Source organism: Carcharodon carcharias, chromosome 33, assembly GCF_017639515.1.
Source record: "Carcharodon carcharias isolate sCarCar2 chromosome 33, sCarCar2.pri, whole genome shotgun sequence".
Taxonomy (NCBI): domain Eukaryota; kingdom Metazoa; phylum Chordata; class Chondrichthyes; order Lamniformes; family Lamnidae; genus Carcharodon; species Carcharodon carcharias.
The window spans coordinates 463720-488011 of record NC_054499.1 but is presented as its reverse complement, the minus strand read 5'-3'; the positions used below and the strand labels follow the sequence as shown (position 1 = coordinate 488011).

The window sequence follows — 24292 nt, the reverse complement described above, 5'->3', positions numbered from 1 at the left end:
TGTTGTATATAACATTGTGTGTTACTTACACTGGGTGTTGTATATAACATTGTGTGTTACTTACACTGGGTGTTGTGTATAACATTGTGTGTTACTTACACTGGGTGTTGTATATAACATTGTGTGTTACTTACACTGGGTGTTGTTTATGACATTGTGTGTTACTTACACTGAGTGTTGTATATAACATTGTGTGTTACTTACACTGGGTGTTGTGTATAACATTGTGTGTTACTTACACTGGGTGTTGTATATAACATTGTGTGTTACTTACACTGGGTGTTGTTTATGACATTGTGTGTTACTTACACTGGGTGTTGTATATAACATTGTGTGTTACTTACACTGGGTGTTGTGTATAACATTGTGTGTTACTTACACTGAGTGTTGTATATAACATTGTGTGTTACTTACACTGGGTGATAACATTGTGTGTTACTTACCACTGGGTGTTGTTTATGACATTGTGTGTTACTTACACTGGGTGTTGTATATAACATTGTGTGTTACATACACTGGGTGTTGTGTATAACATTGTGTGTTACTTACACTGGGTGTTGTATATAACATTGTGTGTTACTTACACTGGGTGTTGTGTATAACATTGTGTGTTACTTACACTGGGTGTTGTATATAACATTGTGTGTTACATACACTGGTGTTGTGTATAACATTGTGTGTTACTTACACTGGGTGTGTATATAACATTGTGTGTTTACTTACACTGGGGTGTTGTGTATAACATTGTGTGTTACTTACACTGGGTGTTGTATATAACATTGTGTGTTACTTACACTGGGTGTTGTTTATGACATTGTGTGTTACTTACACTGAGTGTTGTATATAACATTGTGTGTTACATACACTGGGTGTTGTGTATAACATTGTGTGTTACTTACACTGAGTGTTGTATATAACATTGTGTGTTACTTACACTGAGTGTTGTATATAACATTGTGTGTTACATACACTGGGTGTTGTGTATAACATTGTGTGTTACTTACACTGAGTGTTGTATATAACATTGTGTGTTACTTACACTGGGTGTTGTTTATGACATTGTGTGTTACTTACACTGAGTGTTGTATATAACATTGTGTGTTACATACACTGGGTGTTGTGTATAACATTGTGTGTTACTTACACTGGGTGTTGTATATAACATTGTGTGTTACTTACACTGGGTGTTGTGTATAACATTGTGTGTTACTTACACTGGGTGTTGTATATAACATTGTGTGTTACTTACACTGAGTGTTGTATATAACATTGTATGTTACTTACACTGGGTGTTGTTTATGACATTGTGTGTTACTTACACTGGGTGTTGTATATAACATTGTGTGTTACTTACACTGAGTGTTGTATATAACATTGTGTGTTACTTACACTGAGTGTGGTTTATGACATTGTGTGTTACTTACACCGGGTGTTGTATATAACATTGTGTGTTACTTACACTGGGTGTTGTATATAACATTGTGTGTTACTTACACTGGGTGTTGTGTATAACATTGTGTGTTACTTACACTGGGTGTTGTGTATAACATTGTGTGTTACTTACACTGGGTGTTGTATATAACATTGTGTGTTACTTACACTGAGTGTTGTATATAACATTGTGTGTTACTTACACTGAGTGTTGTTTATGACATTGTGTGTTACTTACACTGGGTGTTGTATATAACATTGTGTGTTACTTACACTGGGTGTTGTATATAACATTGTGTGTTACTTACACTGGGTGTTGTGTATAACATTGTGTGTTACTTACACTGGGTGTTGTGTATAACATTGTGTGTTACTTACACTGGGTGTTGTATATAACATTGTGTGTTACTTACACTGGGTGTTGTGTATAACATTGTGTGTTACTTACACTGAGTGTTGTATATAACATTGTGTGTTACTTACACTGAGTGTTGTATATAACATTGTGTGTTACTTACACTGGGTGTTGTATATAACATTGTGTGTTACTTACACTGGGTGTTGTGTATAACATTGTGTGTTACTTACACTGGGTGTTGTGTATAACATTGTGTGTTACTTACACTGGGTGTTGTATATAACATTGTGTGTTACTTACACTGGGTGTTGTATATAACATTGTGTGTTACTTACACTGGGTGTTGTGTATAACATTGTGTGTTACTTACACTGGGTGTTGTATATAACATTGTGTGTTACTTACACTGGGTGTTGTGTATAACATTGTGTGTTACTTACACTGGGTGTTGTATATAACATTGTGTGTTACTTACACTGGGTGTTGTGTATAACATTGTGTGTTACTTACACTGGGTGTTGTATATAACATTGTGTGTTACTTACACTGGGTGTTGTGTATAACATTGTGTGTTACTTACACTGGGTGTTGTATATAACATTGTGTGTTACTTACACTGGGTGTTGTGTATAACATTGTGTGTTACTTACACTGGGTGTTGTGTATAACATTGTGTGTTACTTACACTGGGTGTTGTATATAACATTGTGTGTTACTTACACTGGGTGTTGTGTATAACATTGTGTGTTACTTACACTGAGTGTTGTATATAACATTGTGTGTTACTTACACTGGGTGTTGTGTATAACATTGTGTGTTACTTACACTGGGTGTTGTATATAACATTGTGTGTTACTTACACTGAGTGTTGTATATAACATTGTGTGTTACTTACACGGAGTGTTTCCTGTGACAGTGAGGAAGACTCGGAGTGTTTCTGTTGTGAGAGTCACAAACCGATCCTCATTGCTCTCAAGTTTCAAAGAATAGGCAGGAATCCTGTCTTTTTTATATGGGGAATAGGGGAGTGAGAGGTCAGTCATTCACTCAGAATGTGCTCCTCGCGTCACTTGCTTTCCTGATTGTGGACTGGTTAAATGCGTTGTCCAGTGGCAGTGAGCCGTGTAGCTGAGGGAAGCCTGTGGTTCCACACCTAGTCTGTGCAGATCCCCATGGGATCGGTGTGTGCTCCTGTGCTGGGCAGGTTCATTCTGCCTGCTCACCAGGGCCCCCTGCTGTACAGTGGGTGGACTGTAAGTCAGTGCATCCTCCAAATCAGCTGTGACACCCCCCACAATGGGATACCCTGTCCACACTGACTTTCCAGGCTCACACCTGAATCATGGTTGTCTGGGTAAGGAGCGGAAGCACCAGTGAGCGTAGCAACAATCTTCAGCTGGGGTCAGAGAGAGTGAGTATCAGTAAGACAGAAATGGTAATGACTTTTCATTCCCATTTCTTACTGAGGCTGTCAGATGATTTGGTGGGAAGATTGTCCGAGTCTCTGGATAAAGAGTTGTTTATTTAAACCTGGCGATACAGTAAACTTGTCAGGGTTTGAATTTTGTCTTCTGAAGTGAAAGGCCCTGTGCTGTTAGTGTGATTCCACCATTAAACCTGGGGGCATTGGGATGGATGTACAGGGTCTGTTTCATCGCCGGAGACAAACTGTTAATTCAGTGTCTCAGTTATTAACAAGGCAGCTCAACTTTAGTTAAAAATAAATAGTTTGTATTTATGGGTTTAATGTGTCAGGAAAGATCAGCAAGCTGCACCTACCAAAGGATCATTTACTGCGGATGGGGGGAGCTGAGAGGTTCCCTGTTCTACAGAGAGTGGATTAGAAAATACAAGTGAAACCTGCCAGGTGACACATCTATTCACGTGACGTTCAACCCATGCAGACCTCCCACCCACCCACGCAGACCTCCCACCCACCCACGCAGACCACCCACCCACAGAGAGACCTCCCACCCACCCACACAGAGACCTCCCACCCACACAGAGACCTCCCACCCACAGAGAGACCTCCCACCCACACACAGAGACCTCCCACCCACACACACAGACCTCCCACCCACAGAGAGACCTCCCACCCACACACAGAGACCTCCCACCCACACACAGAGACCTCCCACCCACCCACACAGACCTCCCACCCACCCACGCAGACCTCCCACCCACCCACGCAGACCTCCCACCCACACACGCAGACCTCCCACCCACACACAGAGACCTACCACCCACACACAGAGACCTCCCACCCACACACGCAGACCTCCCACCCACACACAGAGACCTCCCACCCACACACAGAGACCTCCCACCCACACACGCAGACCTCCCACCCACACACGCAGACCTCCCACCAAACACAGAGACCTCCCACCCACACACGCAGACCTCCCACCCACCCACGCAGACCTCCCACCCACACACAGACCTCCCACCCACACACAGACCTCCCACCCACACAGAGACCTCCCACCCACACACAGAGACCTCCCACCCACACACAGAGACCTCCCACCCACACACAGAGACCTCCCACTCACAGAGAGACCTCCCACCCACACACACAGACCTCCCACCCACACACAGAGACCTCCCACCCACCCACGCAGACCTCCCACCCACCCACGCAGACCTCCCACTCACACACAGACCTCCCACCCATAGAGAGACCTCCCACCCACACACAGAGACCTCCCACCCACAGAGAGACCTCCCACCCACAGAGAGATCTCCCACCCACACACACAGACCACCCACCCACACACAGACTTCCCACCCACACACAGAGACCTCCCACCCACACACAGAGACCTCCCACCCACACACAGAGACCACCCACCCACACACAGAGACCTCCCACCCACACACACAGAGACCTCCCACCCACACACACAGACCTCCCACCCACAGAGAGACCTCCCACCCACACACAGAGACCTCCCACCCACACACAGAGACCTCCAACCCACACAGAGACCTCCCACCCACACACAGAGACCTCCCACCCACACACAGACCTCCCACCCACACACAGACCTCCCACCCACACAGAGACCTCCCACCCACACACACAGACCTCCCACACACACAGAGACCTCCCACCCATACACACAGACCTCCCACCCACACACAGAGACCTCCCACCCACACACACAGACCTCCCACCCACACACAGAGACCTCCCACCCACAGAGAGACCAACCACCCACACACAGAGACTTCCCACTCACCCACACACACCTCCCACCCACCCACGCAGACCTCCCACCCACACAGACCTCCCACCCACACACGCAGACCTCCCACCAAACACAGAGACCTCCCACCCACACACGCAGACCTCCCACCCACCCACGCAGACCTCCCACCCACACACAGACCTCCCACCCACACACAGACCTCCCACCCACAGAGAGACCTCCCACCCACAGAGAGACCTCCCACCCACACACAGACCACCCACCCACACACAGAGACCTCCCACCCACACACACAGACCTCCCACCCACACACAGAGACCTCCCACCCACACACGCAGACCTCCCACCCACCCACGCAGACCTCCCACCCACCCACGCAGACCTCCCACCCACACACAGAGACCTCCCACCCACACACAGAGACCTCCCACCCACACACAGAGAGCTCCCACCCACACACACAGACCTCCCACCCACATACAGAGACCTCCCACCCACAGAGAGATCTCGCACCCACACACACAGACCTCCCACCCACACACAGAGACCTCCCACCCACACACACAGACCTCCCACCCACACACACCTCCCACCCACACAGAGACCTCCCACCCACCCACAGAGACTTCCCACCCACACACACAGACCTCCCACACACACAGAGACCTCCCACCCATACACACAGACCTCCCACCCATACACACAGACCTCCCACCCACACACAGAGACCTCCCACCCACACAGAGAGACCAACCACCCACCCACAGAGACCTCCCACCCACACACAGAGACTTCCCACTCACCCACACACACCTCCCACCCACCCACGCAGACCTCCCACCCACACACACAGACCTCCCACCCACACACGCAGACCTCCCACCAAACACAGAGACCTCCCACCCACACACGCAGACCTCCCACCCACCCACGCAGACCTCCCACCCACACACAGACCTCCCACCCACACACAGACCTCACACCCACAGAGAGACCTCCCACCCACACACAGAGACCTCCCACCCACACACAGAGACCTCCCACCCACACACAGAGACCTCCCACCCACACACAGAGACCTCCCACGCACACACAGAGACCTCCCACGCACACACAGAGACCTCCCACCCACACACACAGACCTCCCACCCACACACACAGACCTCCCACCCACACACACAGACCTCTCACCCACACACACAGACCTCCCACCCACACACAGAGACCTCCCACCCACACACAGAGACCTCCCACCCACACACGCAGACCTCCCACCCACCCACGCAGACCTCCCACTCACACACAGACCTCCTACCCACACACAGACTTCCCACCCACACACAGAGACCTCCCACCCACACACAGAGACCTCCCACCCATAGAGAGACCTCCCACCCACACACACAGACCTCCCACAGAGAGATCTCCCACCCACACACACAGCCCTCCCACCCACACACAGAGACCTCCCACCCACACACAGAGACCTCCCACCCACACACAGAGACCTCCCACCCACACACAGAGACCTCCCACCCACACACAGACTTCCCACCCACACACAGAGACCTCCCACCCACACACAGAGACCTCCCACCCACACACAGAGACCTCCCACCCACACACAGAGACCTCCCACCCACACACACAGACCTGCCACCCACTCACAGAGACCTCCCAGCCACTCACAGAGACCTCCCAGCCACTCACAGAGACCTCCCAGCCACACACAGTCCTCCCACCCACACACACAGAGACCTCCCACCCACACACACAGACCTCCCACCCACACACAGAAACCACCCACCCACACACAGAGACCTCCCACCCACACACAGAGACCTCCCACCCACACACAGAGACCTCCCACCCACACACAGAGACCTCCCACCCACAGAGAGACCTCCCACCCACAGAGAGACCTCCCACCCACAGAGAGACCTCCCACCCACAGAGAGACCTCCTACCCACACACAGAGACCTCCCACCCACACACAGAGACCTCCCACCCACACACAGAGACCTCCCACCCACACACAGAGACCTCCCACCCACACACAGAGACCTCCCACCCACACACACAGACCTCCCACCCACACACAGAGACCTCCCACCCACACACACAGACCTCCCACCCACACACACAGACCTCCCACCCACACACACAGACCTCCCACCCACACACACAGACCTCCCACCCACACACAGAGACCTCCCACCCACACACAGACCTCCCACCCACACACAGACCTCCCACCCACACAGAAACCTCCCACCCACACAGAGACCTCCCACCCACACACACAGACCTCCCACCCACACACACAGACCTCCCACCCACACACACAGACCTCCCACCCACACACAGACCTCCCACCCACAGAGAGACCAACCACCCACCCACAGAGACCTCCCACCCACACACAGAGACTTCCCACCCACCCACACACACCTCCGACCCACCCACGCAGACCTCCCACCCACCCACACAGACCTCCCACCCACACACAGAGACCTCCCACCCACACACAGAGACCACCCACCCACACACAGAGATGTCCCACCCACACACACAGACCTCCCACCCACACACACAGACCTCCCACCCACACACAGAGACCTCCCACCCACACACAGAGACCTCCCACCCACACACAGAGACCTCCCACCCACACACAGAGACGTCCCACCAAACACAGAGACCTCCCACCCACACATGCCGACCTCCCACCTACCCACGCAGACCTCCCACGCACACACAGACCTCCCACCCACAGAGAGACCTCCCACCCACACACAGACCTCCCACCCACAGAGAGACCTCCCACCCACGCAGACCTCCCACCCACACACACAGGCCTACCACACACACACACACACCTCCAACCCACACACACAGACCTCCCAGCCACACACAGAGACCTCCCACCCACCGACGCAGACCTCCCACCAAACACAGAGACCTCCCACCCACACACGCAGACCTCCCACCCACACACGCAGACCTCCCACCCACCCACGCAGACCTCCCACGCACACACAGACCTCCCACCCACAGAGAGACCTCCCACCCACACACAGACCTCCCACCCACAGAGAGACCTCCCACCCACAGAGAGACCTCCCACCCACAGAGCGACCTCCCACCCACAGAGCGACCTCCCACCCACACACAGAGACATCCCACCCACACACAGAGACCTCCCACCCACAGAGAGACCTCCAACCCACACACACAGACCACCCACCCACACACAGAGACCTCCCACCCACACACAGAGACCTCCCACCCACACACAGAGACCTCCCACCCACACACGCAGACCTCCCACCCACACACGCAGACCTCCCACCCGCACAGAGACCTCCCACCCACACACACACAGACCACCCATAGAGAGACCTCCCACCCACACACAGACTTCCCACCCACACACAGAGACCTCCCACCCACACACAGACCTCCCACCCACACACAGACCTCCCACCCACACACAGACCTCCCACCCACACACACAGACCTCCCACCCACACACAGAGACCTCCCACCCACACAGAGACCTCCCACCCACACAGAGACCTCCCACCCACACAGAGACCACCCACCCACACACAGAGACCACCCAGCCACACACAGAGACCTCCCACCCACACACAGCTACCTCCCACCCACACACAGCTACCTCCCACCCACACACAGAGACCTCCCACCCACACAAAGAGACCTCCCACCCTCACACAGAGACCTCCCACCCGCACACACAGACCTCCCACCCACACACAGAGACCTCCCACCCACACACAGAGACCTCCCACCCACACACAGAGACCTCCCACCCACACACAGAGACCACCCACCCACACACAGAGACCACCCACCCACACACAGAGACCTCCCACCCACACACAGAGACCTCCCACCCACACACAGAGACCTCCCACCCACACACACAGACCTCCCACCCACACACACAGACCTCCCACCCACACACAGAGACCTCCCACCCACACACAGAGACCTCCCACCCACACACAGAGACCTCCCACCCACACACACAGAACTCTCACCCACACACAGAGACCACCCACCCACACACAGAGACCTCCCACCCACAGAGAGACCTCCCACCCACACACACAGACCTCCCACCCACACAGAGACCTCCCACCCACACACAGAGACCTCCCACCCACCCACAGAGACCTCCCACCCACACACACAGACCTCCCACCCACACACACAGACCTCCCACCCACACACACAGACCTCCCACCCACACACAGAGACCACCCACCCACACACAGAGACCACCCACCCACACACAGAGACCTCCCACCCACAGACAAAGACCTCCCACCCACACACAGAGACCTCCCACCCACACACACAGACCTCCCACCCACACACACAGACCTCCCACCCACACACACAGACCTCCCACCCACACACAGAGACCACCCACCCACACACAGAGACCACCCACCCACACACAGAGACCTCCCACCCACAGACAAAGACCTCCCACCCACACACAGAGACCTCCCACCCACAGAGAGACCAACCACCCACCCACAGAGACCTCCCACCCACACACAGAGACTTCCCACCCACCCAGACACACCTCCCACCCATCCACGCAGACCTCCCACCCACACACACAGACCTCCCACCCACACACAGAGACCTCCCACCCACACACAGAGACCACCCACCCACACACCGAGACCTCCCACCCACACACACAGACCTCCCACCCACACACAGAGACCTCCCACCCACACACAGAGACCTCCCACCCACACACAGAGACCTCCCACCCACACACAGAGACCTCCCACCCACACACAGAGACCTCCCACCAAACACAGAGACCTCCCACCCACACACGCAGACCTCCCACCCACAGAGAGACCTCCCACCCACACACAGACCTCCCACCCACAGAGAGACCTCCCACCCACGCAGACCTCCCATCCACACACACAGACCTCCCACCCACACACAGAGACCTCCCACCCACCCACGCAGACCTCCCACCAAACACAGAGACCTCCCACCCACACACGCAGACCTCCCACGCACACACAGACCTCCCACCCACAGAGAGACCTCCCACCCACACACTGACCTCCCACCCACAGAGAGACCTCCCACCCACAGAGAGACCTCCCACCCACAGAGAGACCTCCCACCCACACACAGCTACCTCCCACCCACACACAGCTACCTCCCACCCACACACAGAGACCTCCCACCCACACACAGAGACCTCCCACCCACACACAGAGACCTCCCACCCACACACAGAGACCTCCACCCATCCACACAGAGACCTCCCGCCCACACAGAGACCTCCCACCCACACACACAGAGACCTCCCACCCACACACAGAGACCTCCCACCCACACACAGAGACCTCCCACCCACACACAGAGACCTCCACCCACACACAGAGACCTCCACCCATCCACACAGAGACCTCCCATCCACACAGAGACCTCCCACCCACACACAGACCTCCCACCCACAGAGAGACCTCCCACCCACGCAGACCTCCCATCCACACACACAGACCTCCCACCCACACACAGAGACCTCCCACCCACCCACGCAGACCTCCCACCAAACACAGAGACCTCCCACCCACACACGCAGACCTCCCACGCACACACAGACCTCCCACCCACAGAGAGACCTCCCACCCACACACTGACCTCCCACCCACAGAGAGACCTCCCACCCACAGAGAGACCTCCCACCCACAGAGAGACCTCCCACCCACACACAGAGACCTCCCACCCACACACAGAGACCTCCCACCCACACACAGAGACCTCCCACCCACACAGAGACCTCCCACCCACAGAGAGACCTCCCACCCACAGAGAGACCTCCCACCCACACACACAGACCTCCCACCCACACACACAGACCTCCCACCCACACACACAGACCTCCCACTCACACACAGAGACCTCCCACCCACACACGCAGACCTCCCACCCACACACGCAGACCTCCCACCCACCCACGCAGACCTCCCACCCACCCACGCAGACCTCCCACTCACGCACAGACCTCCCACCCACAGAGAGACCTCCCACCCACACACACAGACCACCCACCCACACACAGACTTCCCACCCACACAGAGACCTCCCACCCACACACACAGACCTCCCACCCACACACAGAGACCACCCAGCCACACACAGAGACCTCCCACCCACACACAGCTACCTCCCACCCACACACAGCTACCTCCCACCCACACACAGAGACCTCCCACCCACACACAGAGACCTCCCACCCACACACAGAGACCTCCCACCCACACACAGAGACCTCCACCCATCCACACAGAGACCTCCCACCCACACACACAGAGACCTCCCACCCACACACACAGAGACCTCCCACCCACACACAGAGACCTCCCACCCACACACAGAGACCTCCCACCCACACACAGAGACCTCCACCCACACACAGAGACCTCCACCCATCCACACAGAGACCTCCCATCCACACAGAGACCTCCCACCCACACACAGACCTCCCACCCACTCACACAGAGACCTCCCACCCACACACACAGACCTCCCAGCCACACAGAGACCTCCCAGGCCCCTCCCGAGAACCTGCTATTTGCTCGGTTTATTCCCCCTTCAATGGGCTTTGGTGTCTAACTGCGTTGGATGATGATGGTGTTAACCTGTCTTGTCTGATGGCTGCTCCAAGTTAATGATGTTTTGTGAACCCTGTTCCTGCAGAATCCTGACATCGTGTTAGTGCACTACCTGAACGTGCCAGTTCCTGAGGACTGTGGTAAAATGTGTGGGCCCATCCTGTGCTCTGTGAACAGCGACCGGAAGGAGTGGCTGAAGTGGTCGAGGGAAGAACTCATTTGTCAGCTGAGGCCCATGTGTAAGACTTTCCTTGTGGATCTTTCACACCCTCGGCCTCACCCTGTTTTCACTTTAAATCCTGGGAAATGGGAGAATTAATGTTAAACCCCAGTGAGAGAATCGCCACTGTGACCCCGAGTCACTGAGCAGCACGACAAGATGGGAGCCAGTGAGCTGGTCCCAGCCAGTGTGAGTGTATCGAGCTGACCCTTCCACTACAGGTCTCCCTGGGTTAGTGTGGGGGGGCGCAGGAGGTCAAGATAAGTCAGGGTTCCTGCTTCAAGTAATGAGCTGGTCACCCCTGCTGTGCTTGGACATCAGCTGAGGGCAAACATGCTCTTGACTGTGACTGTGATGCTCTTTCTGGTCGGATAGCCTCCAGCACTCCCAGCGGCCAGAATTGCACCCAGAGTGAGGCTGAGGGCAGAAGAATGGGAAGGGAATAATCTACCTGCACAGAGACCGTCCTGCACCCAGTGATGGTCCCAGCAGATGGTTTTCTCAGTGAATTGAGAGATGCAGTGGAGTGCCGTAGTGCCGTGGCTTTTTGTGTTTGTCTACAAGTGACCTTGCCCTGGGTACAGCGAGCGCAAAGTCTGTGGATGTGACGAAACTTGGCGAGCATGAAATAGTGAGCACGATGGTCACAGAGCTCAGGAGGACTGGGCACACGGGCGCAGTGGGCAGACGCATGGCAGAAGCAGCTTAATATGGATAAGTGTGAAGTGATGTGCAATCCAGAGAGAGGGAGGGGAGTGTAAATGGCACTGCAGTAGTTTGAGGGGATGGTGCAGGAGCAGAGGACTGAGGGATATTCAAGGATGATGGGGTGAATTCATAAGAAAGAACATGGGATACTCGACTTCATATAGACTCATAGATGCCTACAGCACAGAAGGAGGCCATTCAGCCCATCGTGTCAGTGCTGGTCAACAAAGATCTGACCACATTAATCCCATTTTCCAGCCCCTGGCCTATAGCCCTGGAGGCTATGGCAACGCAAGTGAATATCTAAATACTTCTTAAATGTTACAAGAGTTTCTGACTCAACCACCCTTTCAGGCAGTGAGTTCCAGACTCCCACCACCCTCTGGGTGAAAAAACTTCTCAACTGCCATCTTAGCCTTCTACCTCTTACCTTCGATCTATGGCCCCTGGTTGTTGACCCCTCTACTAATGGAAAAAGTGGCTTCCTATCCACCCTATCTATGTCCCTCAGAATCTTATACACCTCTATCAGGTCCCCTCTCAACCTTCGCTGCTCCAAGGAAAACAACCCCAGCCTATCCAATCTTCCCTCTTGGATCAGGCCCTCCAGCCCAGGCAGCATCCTGGTAAATCTCCTCTGCACCCTCTCCAGTGTAATCACATCCTTCCTATCATGTGGTGACTAGAACTGCACACAGTACTCCGGTTGTGGCCTCACTAGCATTTTATACAGTTCCAGCATAACCTCCCTGCTCTTAATAAAGGCAAGTATCCCAAATGCCTTATCTACCTTAACCACCTTATCTACCTGCTCTGCTACCTTCAGGGATCTGTGGATATGCACCCCAAGGTTCCTCTGATCTTCAGTACTTTCCAGGGTCCTACCATTCATAGTGTAATCCCTTGCCTTGTTAGCCCTCCCCAAGTGCATTACCTCACACCTTTTCAGTTGAATTCCATTTGCCACTGCCCTGCCCTCCTGACCAGTCCATTGATATCCTCCTGCAGTTTAATGTTATCCTCCTCACTATTTACCACCTACCAATTTTCATGTTATCTGCAAACTTCCTGAGCATACCTCCTAAATTTAAGTCAAAATCATTGACTGTACTCATGTCTTCCGGGTCCACACACACATTACCTCTATTGCCCCTAATTGGCCCCACTCTTTCCCTAATTATTCTCTTGCTCTTTATATATTTAAATAACCCCTTTTGATTTTCCTTTATTCTACCCACCAATGCTTTCTCTACTCTCTCTTAGCTTTCCTAATTTCCTTTTTAAGTTTCCCTCCTGCACTTTTTATACTCCTCCAGGGACTCTGTCATATTGAGCCCTCGATATCTGTCATAAGCTTCTCTTTTTTTCTTAATCCTAACCTTTATGTCTCTCAACATCCAGGGTCCTCCAGACTTGGCCCTCCCCTTTGTCTTTACGGGAACATATTTGCCCTGTACTCTTGCTATTTCCTCCTTGAATGCCTCCCACTGCTCTGACACAATTTTATCTGCAAGTAGCTGCTCCCAGTCCATTTGGGCCAAATCATATCTCATCTCAGACTTTCCCCAGTTTAGAACTTTTATTCCTGATCCAACCTTATCCTTTTCCACAACTATCCTAAATCTAACTGAGTTATGGTCACTATCTCCAAAATGCTCCCCTACTGATACACCTTCCACTTGCCCAGGCTCATTTCCGAATATTAGGTCCAGAACTGCCCCCTCCCTTGTTGGGCTTTCTATGTACTAGCTAAAAATGTTCTCCTGGATGCCTCCTACCTTGTACACTAAAACTATCCAGTTAATATTTGGGTAGTTCAAATCACCGGCTATTACAGCCCTATTATTTTCATAAATAGGGGCTCTGAACTCAAGAGCAAGGAAGTTATGCTAAGTCTTTATTAATCATGTGTAGGCCTCAGCTGGAGTCTTGTATATGATTCTGGGCTCTGTCCTTTGGGGTGGATGTCCAGGCCTTGGGGAGGGTGCAGAGGGAGATTTACTAGAATGTTCCCAGGGATGAGGGAGTTCAGTTCATGTGGAGAGGCTGGAGAAGCTGGGATTGTTCTCTTTACAGCAGAGAAGGTTAAGGGGGAGATTGAATCGAGGTGTTTAAAATGATGAGAAGGGCACTGTTTCCTCTGGCAAATGGCTTAATAACCAGAGATCAGGATTTAAGATAATTGGCAAAAGAACTAGAAGGGAAATGGGAAGAATTTCTTCAGACAGAGGGTTATGATGAACTGACATGTGCTGCCTGAAAGGGTGGTGGAATCCGATTCAGGAGGCAATTGGACATGCACTAGAAGCGGAGGAGTTTGGGTGATATGGGAGAAAGCCAGGGAGCAGGTCTAATTGGAAAACGCTTTGAGAGCCTGCACCAGGCATGATGGGTGAATACCCTCCTGCCTTGTAAGATTCGAACAGAGAAGGAACATTCATTGATTTTTCTGTTCACTCTCAGTCCATTGCATCAAGTGGACATGTAGTTACGGCAATGGAGCCACAGAGTTCTCCGTTGAACAACTGGTTCACCAGGTACTGGAAAGCCACCAAGCCAAGCCACAGCCTCGCACTCACGCCTGCCTCTGTAATAGAGGCCTTGGTAAGTGTAACGTTTCAAACCATGTTTGTTCCTCCCTCCCACCAATCCTGCCTCTCGGTGAGAGAGAGCCAGCAGCTTGCCATTCTCTCACCAAACCGCCAGACTATTTGTGTGAGTTGGGCGTTGTGCTCTGATTCACCATGAGGCCTTCACTGGAGGCCGGAGGCACCAACACCTTGTCAGCAAGGATATCGACCAAGAGAGGGAGGTACAGCTCCCCCATCTCAAGCATGGGCTGGGGGTAATTCTGTCTGTTCGCTGTGCCCACTCCTGGTAACAGAGCTGCCTGTTTCCCCATGTTGATGTTTTGGGGGTTTGAGGTGTCTGTTTCTCCACCCCCCCCCTGCCCCCCCAGTGTTGATGTTTTGGGTTAAGTGAATTTTCACTGTTGAAGATGTGCTTTAAATCGTTGCTCATTTTTCTCTTCAATTGTTATTGAGCAGGGACAACAGGAAGCATTCCTCATAAATGTAACAGCACCAAACATAGAATTATATCACCAAAAGTGGACATTCGGCTCAGCTCCTATTCTGCCTTAACCGAAGTGCAAAATCTCTCAGGCACCGAAAGCAAGAGTGAACAGGATGAGAGTAAAACTGAGAGTCAAGACAGAAAGGCAGTGAAGTTATGGAAAGCTGCCCTTCATGTTAACGGCAGCAGTGAGGTTACTTCCTCTAACGCCCTGGAGAACGCTGACTCTGCCCAGGACTCGCCAACAACTCCAGCCAATGGCTACTACAGTCAGGAGCTCAGCTCAGTTGCCATAGCCACCAGTGTGCCAAATCTCACCGTAGCCACGGTAACCTGCAGCATCCCTCAGAACGCTGTTATCTTAATGACAGGAATTGGTGATAAGCAAGTGTCCTTGGGTGGAACTGGACTGGTGCCCAGTCAGCAGCTCATCACCAGCAGCTCCAACAGCCAAGCTTTGCCATTGAGCGGCCAAGACCTGCCTTTGGCTCCACCGGCAAGCACCATTGGGCTGACGCTGTTGCCTAGCTCAATGGGTGGCCTCATTCTGTCACAGGCTGTAGAGGCCAGCATGGACACTTCGGAGACCCACTCCCCTGCCTTTGACCCCGACTCTTTCTTAAACAGTCCCAAGCAGGGCCAGACGTATGGGGGAGGAGGGGGGACCAAGGAAGCTGGGACCAGTCCCACTGCGTTTACTGCAGCCAGCTTGTCCGATTCTGGATTTCCAAACAGCGACCCCAAGAAGGAACCAGACTTCAAGAGTGAGAATTTGGGACAAGCAGTAAACTCAGATTATCGAACCCCCCACATCTCCTCTGATGTCTCCACCTTCCCCCAGAGTTCAAGTCTTGTTTCAGTCATTCGGACATTCCCAGCTACTACTGAGGTCAGCTTAGTGCCATCCGGTACCATTCTGGAGAAGATGGACTGTAGTAATACAGAGTCACCAAAAAACTACACAGGCATTTTCAGCCAACACACGCCAACCAGTACCTCCCTCCCTCCGTCCCAGAACAGGTTCTTCATCGAAGACGATAAGAGTCATGTTGTTACCTCGACAGCGCCTCCTGCTGTCAGCGAGAGCTTGAAGGTGGAACCAACCTCCCAGTTCCCAAAGGAACACAGTGAGAGTAGGAGTGTGAAGGAGGAACTCCGATCCTCTGTTCAAATGGTGAGCTTCCAGGCAGTGGTCCCAGAGGTGGAAATGTCCCTAGACACAACATCGCAGTTAAATGGAGATACAGAGGTGACAAAGATGCAGAAGAATGTGGACATGGAGCACACGGTCAAATCAGAAGGTCATTACAATGCCGGCAGGAACACGGATGATACTGAAGGGGCATTGGAGTTACAGTGCAGCGATGTGACTGACCTGTACACGATAATCCAGAACGACCTGTCCACTTCATCAGTGGCTTCATCCAACATCGACCTCAATATTGACCACTTTGATATCTCCTTTGACAGCCAGTTCCCTGATCTAATATCTGACTTCATGACTGACAGCAGTGCCGACACCAGTGGAGGCTTTGCACCGTACAGTAGCAACCCCACTCCTGTCACACCGGCAGACAGTGGAGTGCAGAATGTCTCCACAAGTTATCCCGACCTGTCTTCCCAAATGGACAGCTATTGTCAGCAGCAGCAACAGACTCCCCGAGAGCTGGTGGACGCAGCCAGTGAGATGCCATTTACTGAGGTGCCAACAACTCCATCAGAGTCGACGCAATCTTCACCCAGTAGCAGGACAGAGAGTGGACAGGCAGTAACCATCACCGACTTTTCACCTGAGTGGTCGTATCCTGAGGTAAGGAGCTTTGTTTTAAATACGAACATCATTTCTTCTCATTCTTGCCCTCCGTGTCCTTTCTCTGCTGCCTTGAACTGTTTGTTAAACAGGAGAAATGAACAGCCGGACTTGCCTCCAGGCGCTGAGGAACGTTGCATAACCTGTGGAATCTGGAAAGCAGATTCGGAAGGGAATTTGCAGGGCAAAGGGTGGAAAGAAACCAGATTAATTGGATAACTTTTCCACAGAGACAGTACAGGCACAGTGGGCTGAATGGCCTCCTTGTGCGCGCTTTATGTTTCTGTATGGCTGGGTGGTGTGTGAAAGCTGGATTGACTTACCCTTTGAGTTCTTAACCTTCAGTGTGAAGAGGTTAGCAGCATCCTGACCTCCTGGTGATGACCTCCAGCCTGGTCAAGGTCAGCGGGCTGGCATGTCCATTCCCCGGGACGGGGCTGAGCAGAGACACGATCTTATTCCTCACCTCAGGAATATATTCACTCTTCGGGGACAGTGAGGACAGTGCACCCCGAGCGGAATGGAAGTGAAATCCTGTGAATCTGAAATACTCCAGCAGGCGAGGCAGTCGCTGGTGCAGCAAGAAGCTGCTGGGGCTGGTGACACCGATGAGCATCTCAGTTTCAGACCGGTGTGAGTGTAGGTGACTGATGCTGCTGTCTTTTATTGTGGACAGGGCGGTGTGAAGATCCTCATCACAGGCCCGTGGACCGATGGCAGTGATCGCTACTCCTGTATGTTCGACAAGATTACAGTCCCAGCTTCACTCATTCAGTCTGGCGTTCTGCGCTGTTACTGCCCAGGTACATGCTCACCACACTGAACAGAATCTTCCCACATCATCCACGATGGACTGAAGGTACCAGCTGAACCAGTGTGAGGGGCTGAATGGCCTCCTTCTGTTCCTATGTTCCAGGATGCAGGGCTAGTGAGGTTTGCAATTCACTGGGGGTACCCGTAATAATGAGCTGTTCACCCAGCCCATGGTCACAGGGACTGGACTAAATTAACTGCATTTCAATGTGATTCATTGTGTGAAATGGTTTGAGGTGTTCTGATGCGATAAAGCACTCCAGAAAAGGTACATCTCATCTAGTTATGTGGACCTGGTCCAGAGAGCAAGAGAACACCAGTTACTGACCGGTCACAAGGAGTAAGACTCCTTGTCAGAGAGTCCACTGCCCTCAGAAAGGAGGCCTGAGTGACTGGCTCCATTTGATACCGGCCTTGTCCTTGGTCCAGATTCATTGTTAAACAGCCCAAAGCTGAATCAAGCATCTACAGGACAAGGTGGTGACCTTTAAAAGGGAAAGGGATTGGAATCTCTGCCTCTCGGAGGTGGACAGATATCTCCTTGGGCAGATTTTATCCCGCGGCTGAGTAGAAGCTGCTGACTCTGTCCTCAAGCATCCTTTCCAGCACCCACCGCCCAACACTCAACCCCACCCCCACCCCCCCAACACCCACCCCCCAACACTCAACCCCACCCCCACCACCCCAACACCCACCCCCCCAACACCCACCCCCCCAACACCCACCCCCCATAAACACTCAACCCCACCCCCACCCCCCAACACCCCCAACACCCACCCCCAACACCCACCCCCCAACACCCACCCCCCAACACTCAAACCCACCCCCACCCCCCCAACACCCACCCCAACACCCACCCCCCCAACACCCACCCCCCAACACTCAACCCCACCCCCACCCCCCCCAACACCCACCCCCCAACACTCAACCCCACCCCCACCCCCCCCAACACCCACCCCCCCAACACTCAACCCCACCCCCACCCCCCCAACACCCACCCCCCCAACACCCACCCCGCAACACTCAACCCCACCCCCCACCCCCCCAACACCCACCCCCCAACACTCAACCCCACCCCCACCCCCACCCCCCCAACACCCACCCCCCAACACTCAACCCCACCCCCCCAACACCCACCCCCCAACACTCAACCCCACCCCCACCCCCCCAACACCCACCCCCCCCAACACCCACCCCCCCAACACCCAGCCCCCCCAACACCCACCCCCCCAACACTCAACCCCACCCCCACCCCCCAACACCCCCAGCACCCACCCCCAACACCCACCCTCCAACACCCACCCACCAACACTCAAACCCACCCCCACCCCCCCAACACCCACCCCCCAACACTCAACCCCACCCCCACCCCCCCAACACCCCACCCCCCCAACACTCAACCCCACCCCCAACACCCCAACACCCACCCCGCAACACTCAACCCCACCCCCACCCCCCAACACCCACCCCCCAACACTCAACCCCACCCTCCCAACACCCACCCCCCAACACTCAACCCCACCCTCCCAACACCCACCCCCCAACACTCAACCCCACCCCCACCCCCCCAACACCCACACCCCAACACTCAACCCCACCCCCACTCCCCCAACACCCACCCCCCAACACTCAACCCCACCCCCACCCCCCCAACACCCACCCGCCAACACTCAACCCCACCCCCACGCCCCCAACACCCACCCCCCCAACACTCAACCCCACCCCCACCCCCCCCAACACCCAACACGCAACCCCACCCCCACCCCCCCAACACCCACCCCCCAACACTCAACCCCACCCCCCCCCCCCAACACCCAACATGCAACCCCACCCCCACCCCCCCAACACCCACCCCCCAACACTCAACCCCACCCCCACCCCCCCCAACACCCAACATGCAACCCCACCCCCACCCCCCCAACACCCACCCCCCAACACTCAACCCCACCCCCACCCCCCCCAATACCCACCCCAACACCCAACATCCGCCCCCAACACCTGCCCCCACCCCCACCCCCAACACCCACCCCACACCCAATACCTGCCCCAACACCCACCTCCAGCCCCAACACCCACCCCAACACCCACATCCACCCCCAACGCCCTCCCCAACACCCACCTCCAGCCCCAACACCCAACTCCACCCCCAACACCCACCTCCACCCCCAACACCCACCCACACACCCAACACCCACCCCAACACCCACCTCCACCCCCAACACCCGCCCCAGCACCCACCCCCACCCCCAACACCCACCCACACACCCAACACCTGCCCCAACACCCACCCCCACCCCCAACACCCAACATGCACCTCCACCCCCAACACCCAACACCCACCCCCACCCCCAACACACACCCCCAACACCAACAGCCACCCCCAACACCCACCCCAACACCCACCCCCACCCCCAACACCCGCCCCAACACCCACCCCCACCCCCAACACCCGCCCCAACACCCACCCCAACACCCACCTCCACCCCCAACACCCACCCACACACCCAACATCCACCCCAACACCCACACCCACTCCCAACACCCACCTCCACCCCCAACAACCACCCCCACCCCCAACATCCACCCCAACACCCACACCCACTCCCAACACCCACCTCCACCCCCAACAACCACCCCCACCCCCAACACCCGCCCTAACACCCACCCCAACATCTGCCCCAACACCCGCCCCAACACCCACTCCCACCCCCAACACCCACCCCAACACCCACCCCCACCCCCAACACCCGCCCCAACACCCACCCCCAACACCCACCCCCAACACCCACCCCCACCCCCACCCCCAACACCCACCTCCACCCCCAACAACCAACCCCACCCTCAACACCCGCCCTAACACCCACGCCAACATCCGCCCCAACACCCACCCCCAACACCCACTCCCACCCCCAACACCCACCCCAACACCCACCTCCACCCCCAACACCCACCCACACACCCAACATCCGCCCCAACACCCACCCCCATCCCCAACACCCACCTCCACCCCCAACAACCACCCCCACCCCCAACACCTGCCCCAACACCCACCCCCAACACCCACTCCCACCCCCAACACCCGCCCGAACACCCACCCCCAACACCCCCAACACCCACCCCCAACACCCACCCCCAACACCCGCCACAACACCCACCCCCAACACCCACCCCCACCCCCAACACCCACCCCCAACACCCACCCCCACCCCCAACACCCAACACCCACCCCCACCCCCAACACCCACCCCCAACACCCACCCCCAACACCCACCCCCAACACCCACCCCAACACCCACCCCCAATACCCACCCTCACACCCAATACCCGCCCCCACCCTAAACACCCACCCTCACACCCAATACCCACCCCCACCCCCAATACCCACCCCGACACCCAACACCCGCACCCACCCACAAAACCCACCCCCACACCCAACACCCACCCCCAACACCTCCCTCACACCCAACTCACGCCCCCCAACCCCAATACCCACCCCCAACACCCACCCCCAACACCCACCCCAACACCCACCACCACCCCCAACACGCACCCACAAAACCCACCCCAACACCCACTCCCACCCCCAACACCCACCCCCCACCCCCCAACACACACCCTCACCCCCATCCCCACCCCCCAAGCCCCAACACCCACCCCCAACCCCAATACCCACCCCCACCCCCAACACCCACCCCCACCCCCACCCCCAACACCCACCCCCAACACCCACCCCCACACCCACCCCCAACACCCACCCCCACGCCCAACACCAACCCCCACACCCAAAACCCACCCCCAACACCCACCCCCACACCCACCCCCAACACCCACCCCCAACACCCAGCTCCACACCCAACACCCACCCCCAACACCCACCCCCACCCCCAACACCAACCCCCACACCCAATACCCACCCCCAACACCCAGCTCCACCCCCAACACCCCAACACCCACCCCCACTCCCAACACCCACCCCCAACACCCACCCCCACACCCAGCACCCACCCCCAGCCCCAACACCCACCCCCAGCCACAACACCCACCCCCAACACCAACCCCCACACCCAACACCCAGCCCCGCACCCAACACCCACCCCAAACACCCAGCTCCACCCCCAACACTTACCCCCACCCCAACACCCACCCCCACACCAACACCCACCCCCACCACCACCCCCAGCACCCCAACACCCACCCCCACACCCAACACCCACCCCCAACACCCACCCCCAACACCCAACACCCACCCCCAACACGCACCCCCACCCCCAACACCCACCCCAACACCCACCCCCAATACCCACCCTCACACCCAATACCCACCCCCACCCTAAACACCCACCCTCACACCCAATACCCACCCCCACCCCCAATACCCACCCCGACACCCAACACCCGCACCCACCCCCAAAACCCACCCCCACACCCAACACCCACCCCCAACACCTCCCTCACACCCAACTCACGCCCCCCAACCCCAATACCCACCCCCAACACCCACCCCCAACACCCACCCTCACTCAACACCCGCCCCCACCCCCAACACCTCCCTCACACCCAATACACGCCCCCAGCCCCAATACCCACCCCAACACCCACCCCCAACACCCACCCTCACACCCAATACCCGCCCCCAACCCCAACACCCACCCACAACACCCCCCCCACACCAAACACCCACCCCCAACCCCAATACCCACCCCCAACATCCACCCCCCCACACCCCCAACTCCCACCTCCCAACTCCCCAACACCCACCCTCACCCCCAGCCCCCAACACCCACCCCCAACATCCCACCCCCACCCCCAACACCCACCCCCAACACCCACCCCCACCCCCAACACCCACCCCCAACACCCGCCCGAACACCCACCCCCATCCCCAACACGCACCCCCAACACCCTAACACCTGCCCCAACACCCACCCCCACCACCAACACCCACCCCCAACACCCTAACACCTGCCCCAACACCCATCCCCACCCCCAACACCCACACCCAACACCCTAACACCCGCCCGAACACCCACCCCCAACACCCACCCCCAACACCCCAATACCCGCCCCAGCATCCACCCCCAGCACCCACCTCCACCCCCAACATCCACCCCCCCACCCCCCCAAGACCCACCCCCCAAACCCCCAACACCCACCCCCAACACCCACGCCCACCCCCAACACACACCTCCAACACCCGCCCCACACCCACCGCCAAAACCCACCCCCAACAGCCACCCCCAACAACCACCCCCAACAACAACACCAACCCCCAACACCCACCCCCAACACCCCAACACCCGCCCCCACCCCGAACACCCCAACACCCGCCCCAACACCCACCCCCAACCCCAACACCCACCCCCAACCCAACACCCACCCACACACCCAACACCCAGCCCCAACACCCACCCCCAACCCCAACACCCACCCCCAACACCCACCCCCAATACCTGCCCCCACCTCCACCCCCAAACCCCACACCCAACCCCAACATCCACCCCCCACCCCCCAGCACGCACCATTATCCCCATCCCCACCCCCCAAGGCCCAACACCCACCCCCATCCCCAACACCCATCCCATCCCCAACACCCGCCCCCAACCCCAATACCCACCCCCATCCCCATCAACCCCCCCACCCACCCAACACCCACCTCCCAACCCCCCAACACCCACCCTCAGCCCCATCCCCAGCCCCCAACACCCACCCCCAACATCCCAACACCCACCCCAACACCCCCCCCACCCCCAACACCCCAACACCCACCCCCACCCCCCAACACCCCAAAACCCGCCCCCACCCCAACACCCACCCCCAACACCCCAACACCCACCCCCAACACCCGCCCCAGCAACCACCCCTAACACCCACCCCCACCCCCAACACCCACCCCAACACCCACCCCCACCCTCAACACCCACCCTCAACACCCACCCCCAACACCCACCCCCACACCCAACACCCACCCCCAA

The 24292-nt window shown here is 56.2% G+C and overlaps 1 protein-coding gene across 1 annotated transcript in view; it reads left to right on the top strand.

Moving 5' to 3' along the window:
• The window catches only part of LOC121272200 (calmodulin-binding transcription activator 2-like), a 156066-nt gene that overhangs the window by 44296 nt on the left and 87478 nt on the right, over positions 1 to 24292 (top strand). Inside the window, exons 6-9 of the mRNA XM_041178725.1 lie at positions 11780 to 11933; positions 15086 to 15226; positions 15670 to 17507; positions 18184 to 18310. Coding sequence (XP_041034659.1) covers positions 11780 to 11933; positions 15086 to 15226; positions 15670 to 17507; positions 18184 to 18310 — 2260 coding nt within the window. The remainder of the gene's footprint in view (positions 1 to 11779; positions 11934 to 15085; positions 15227 to 15669; positions 17508 to 18183; positions 18311 to 24292) is intronic.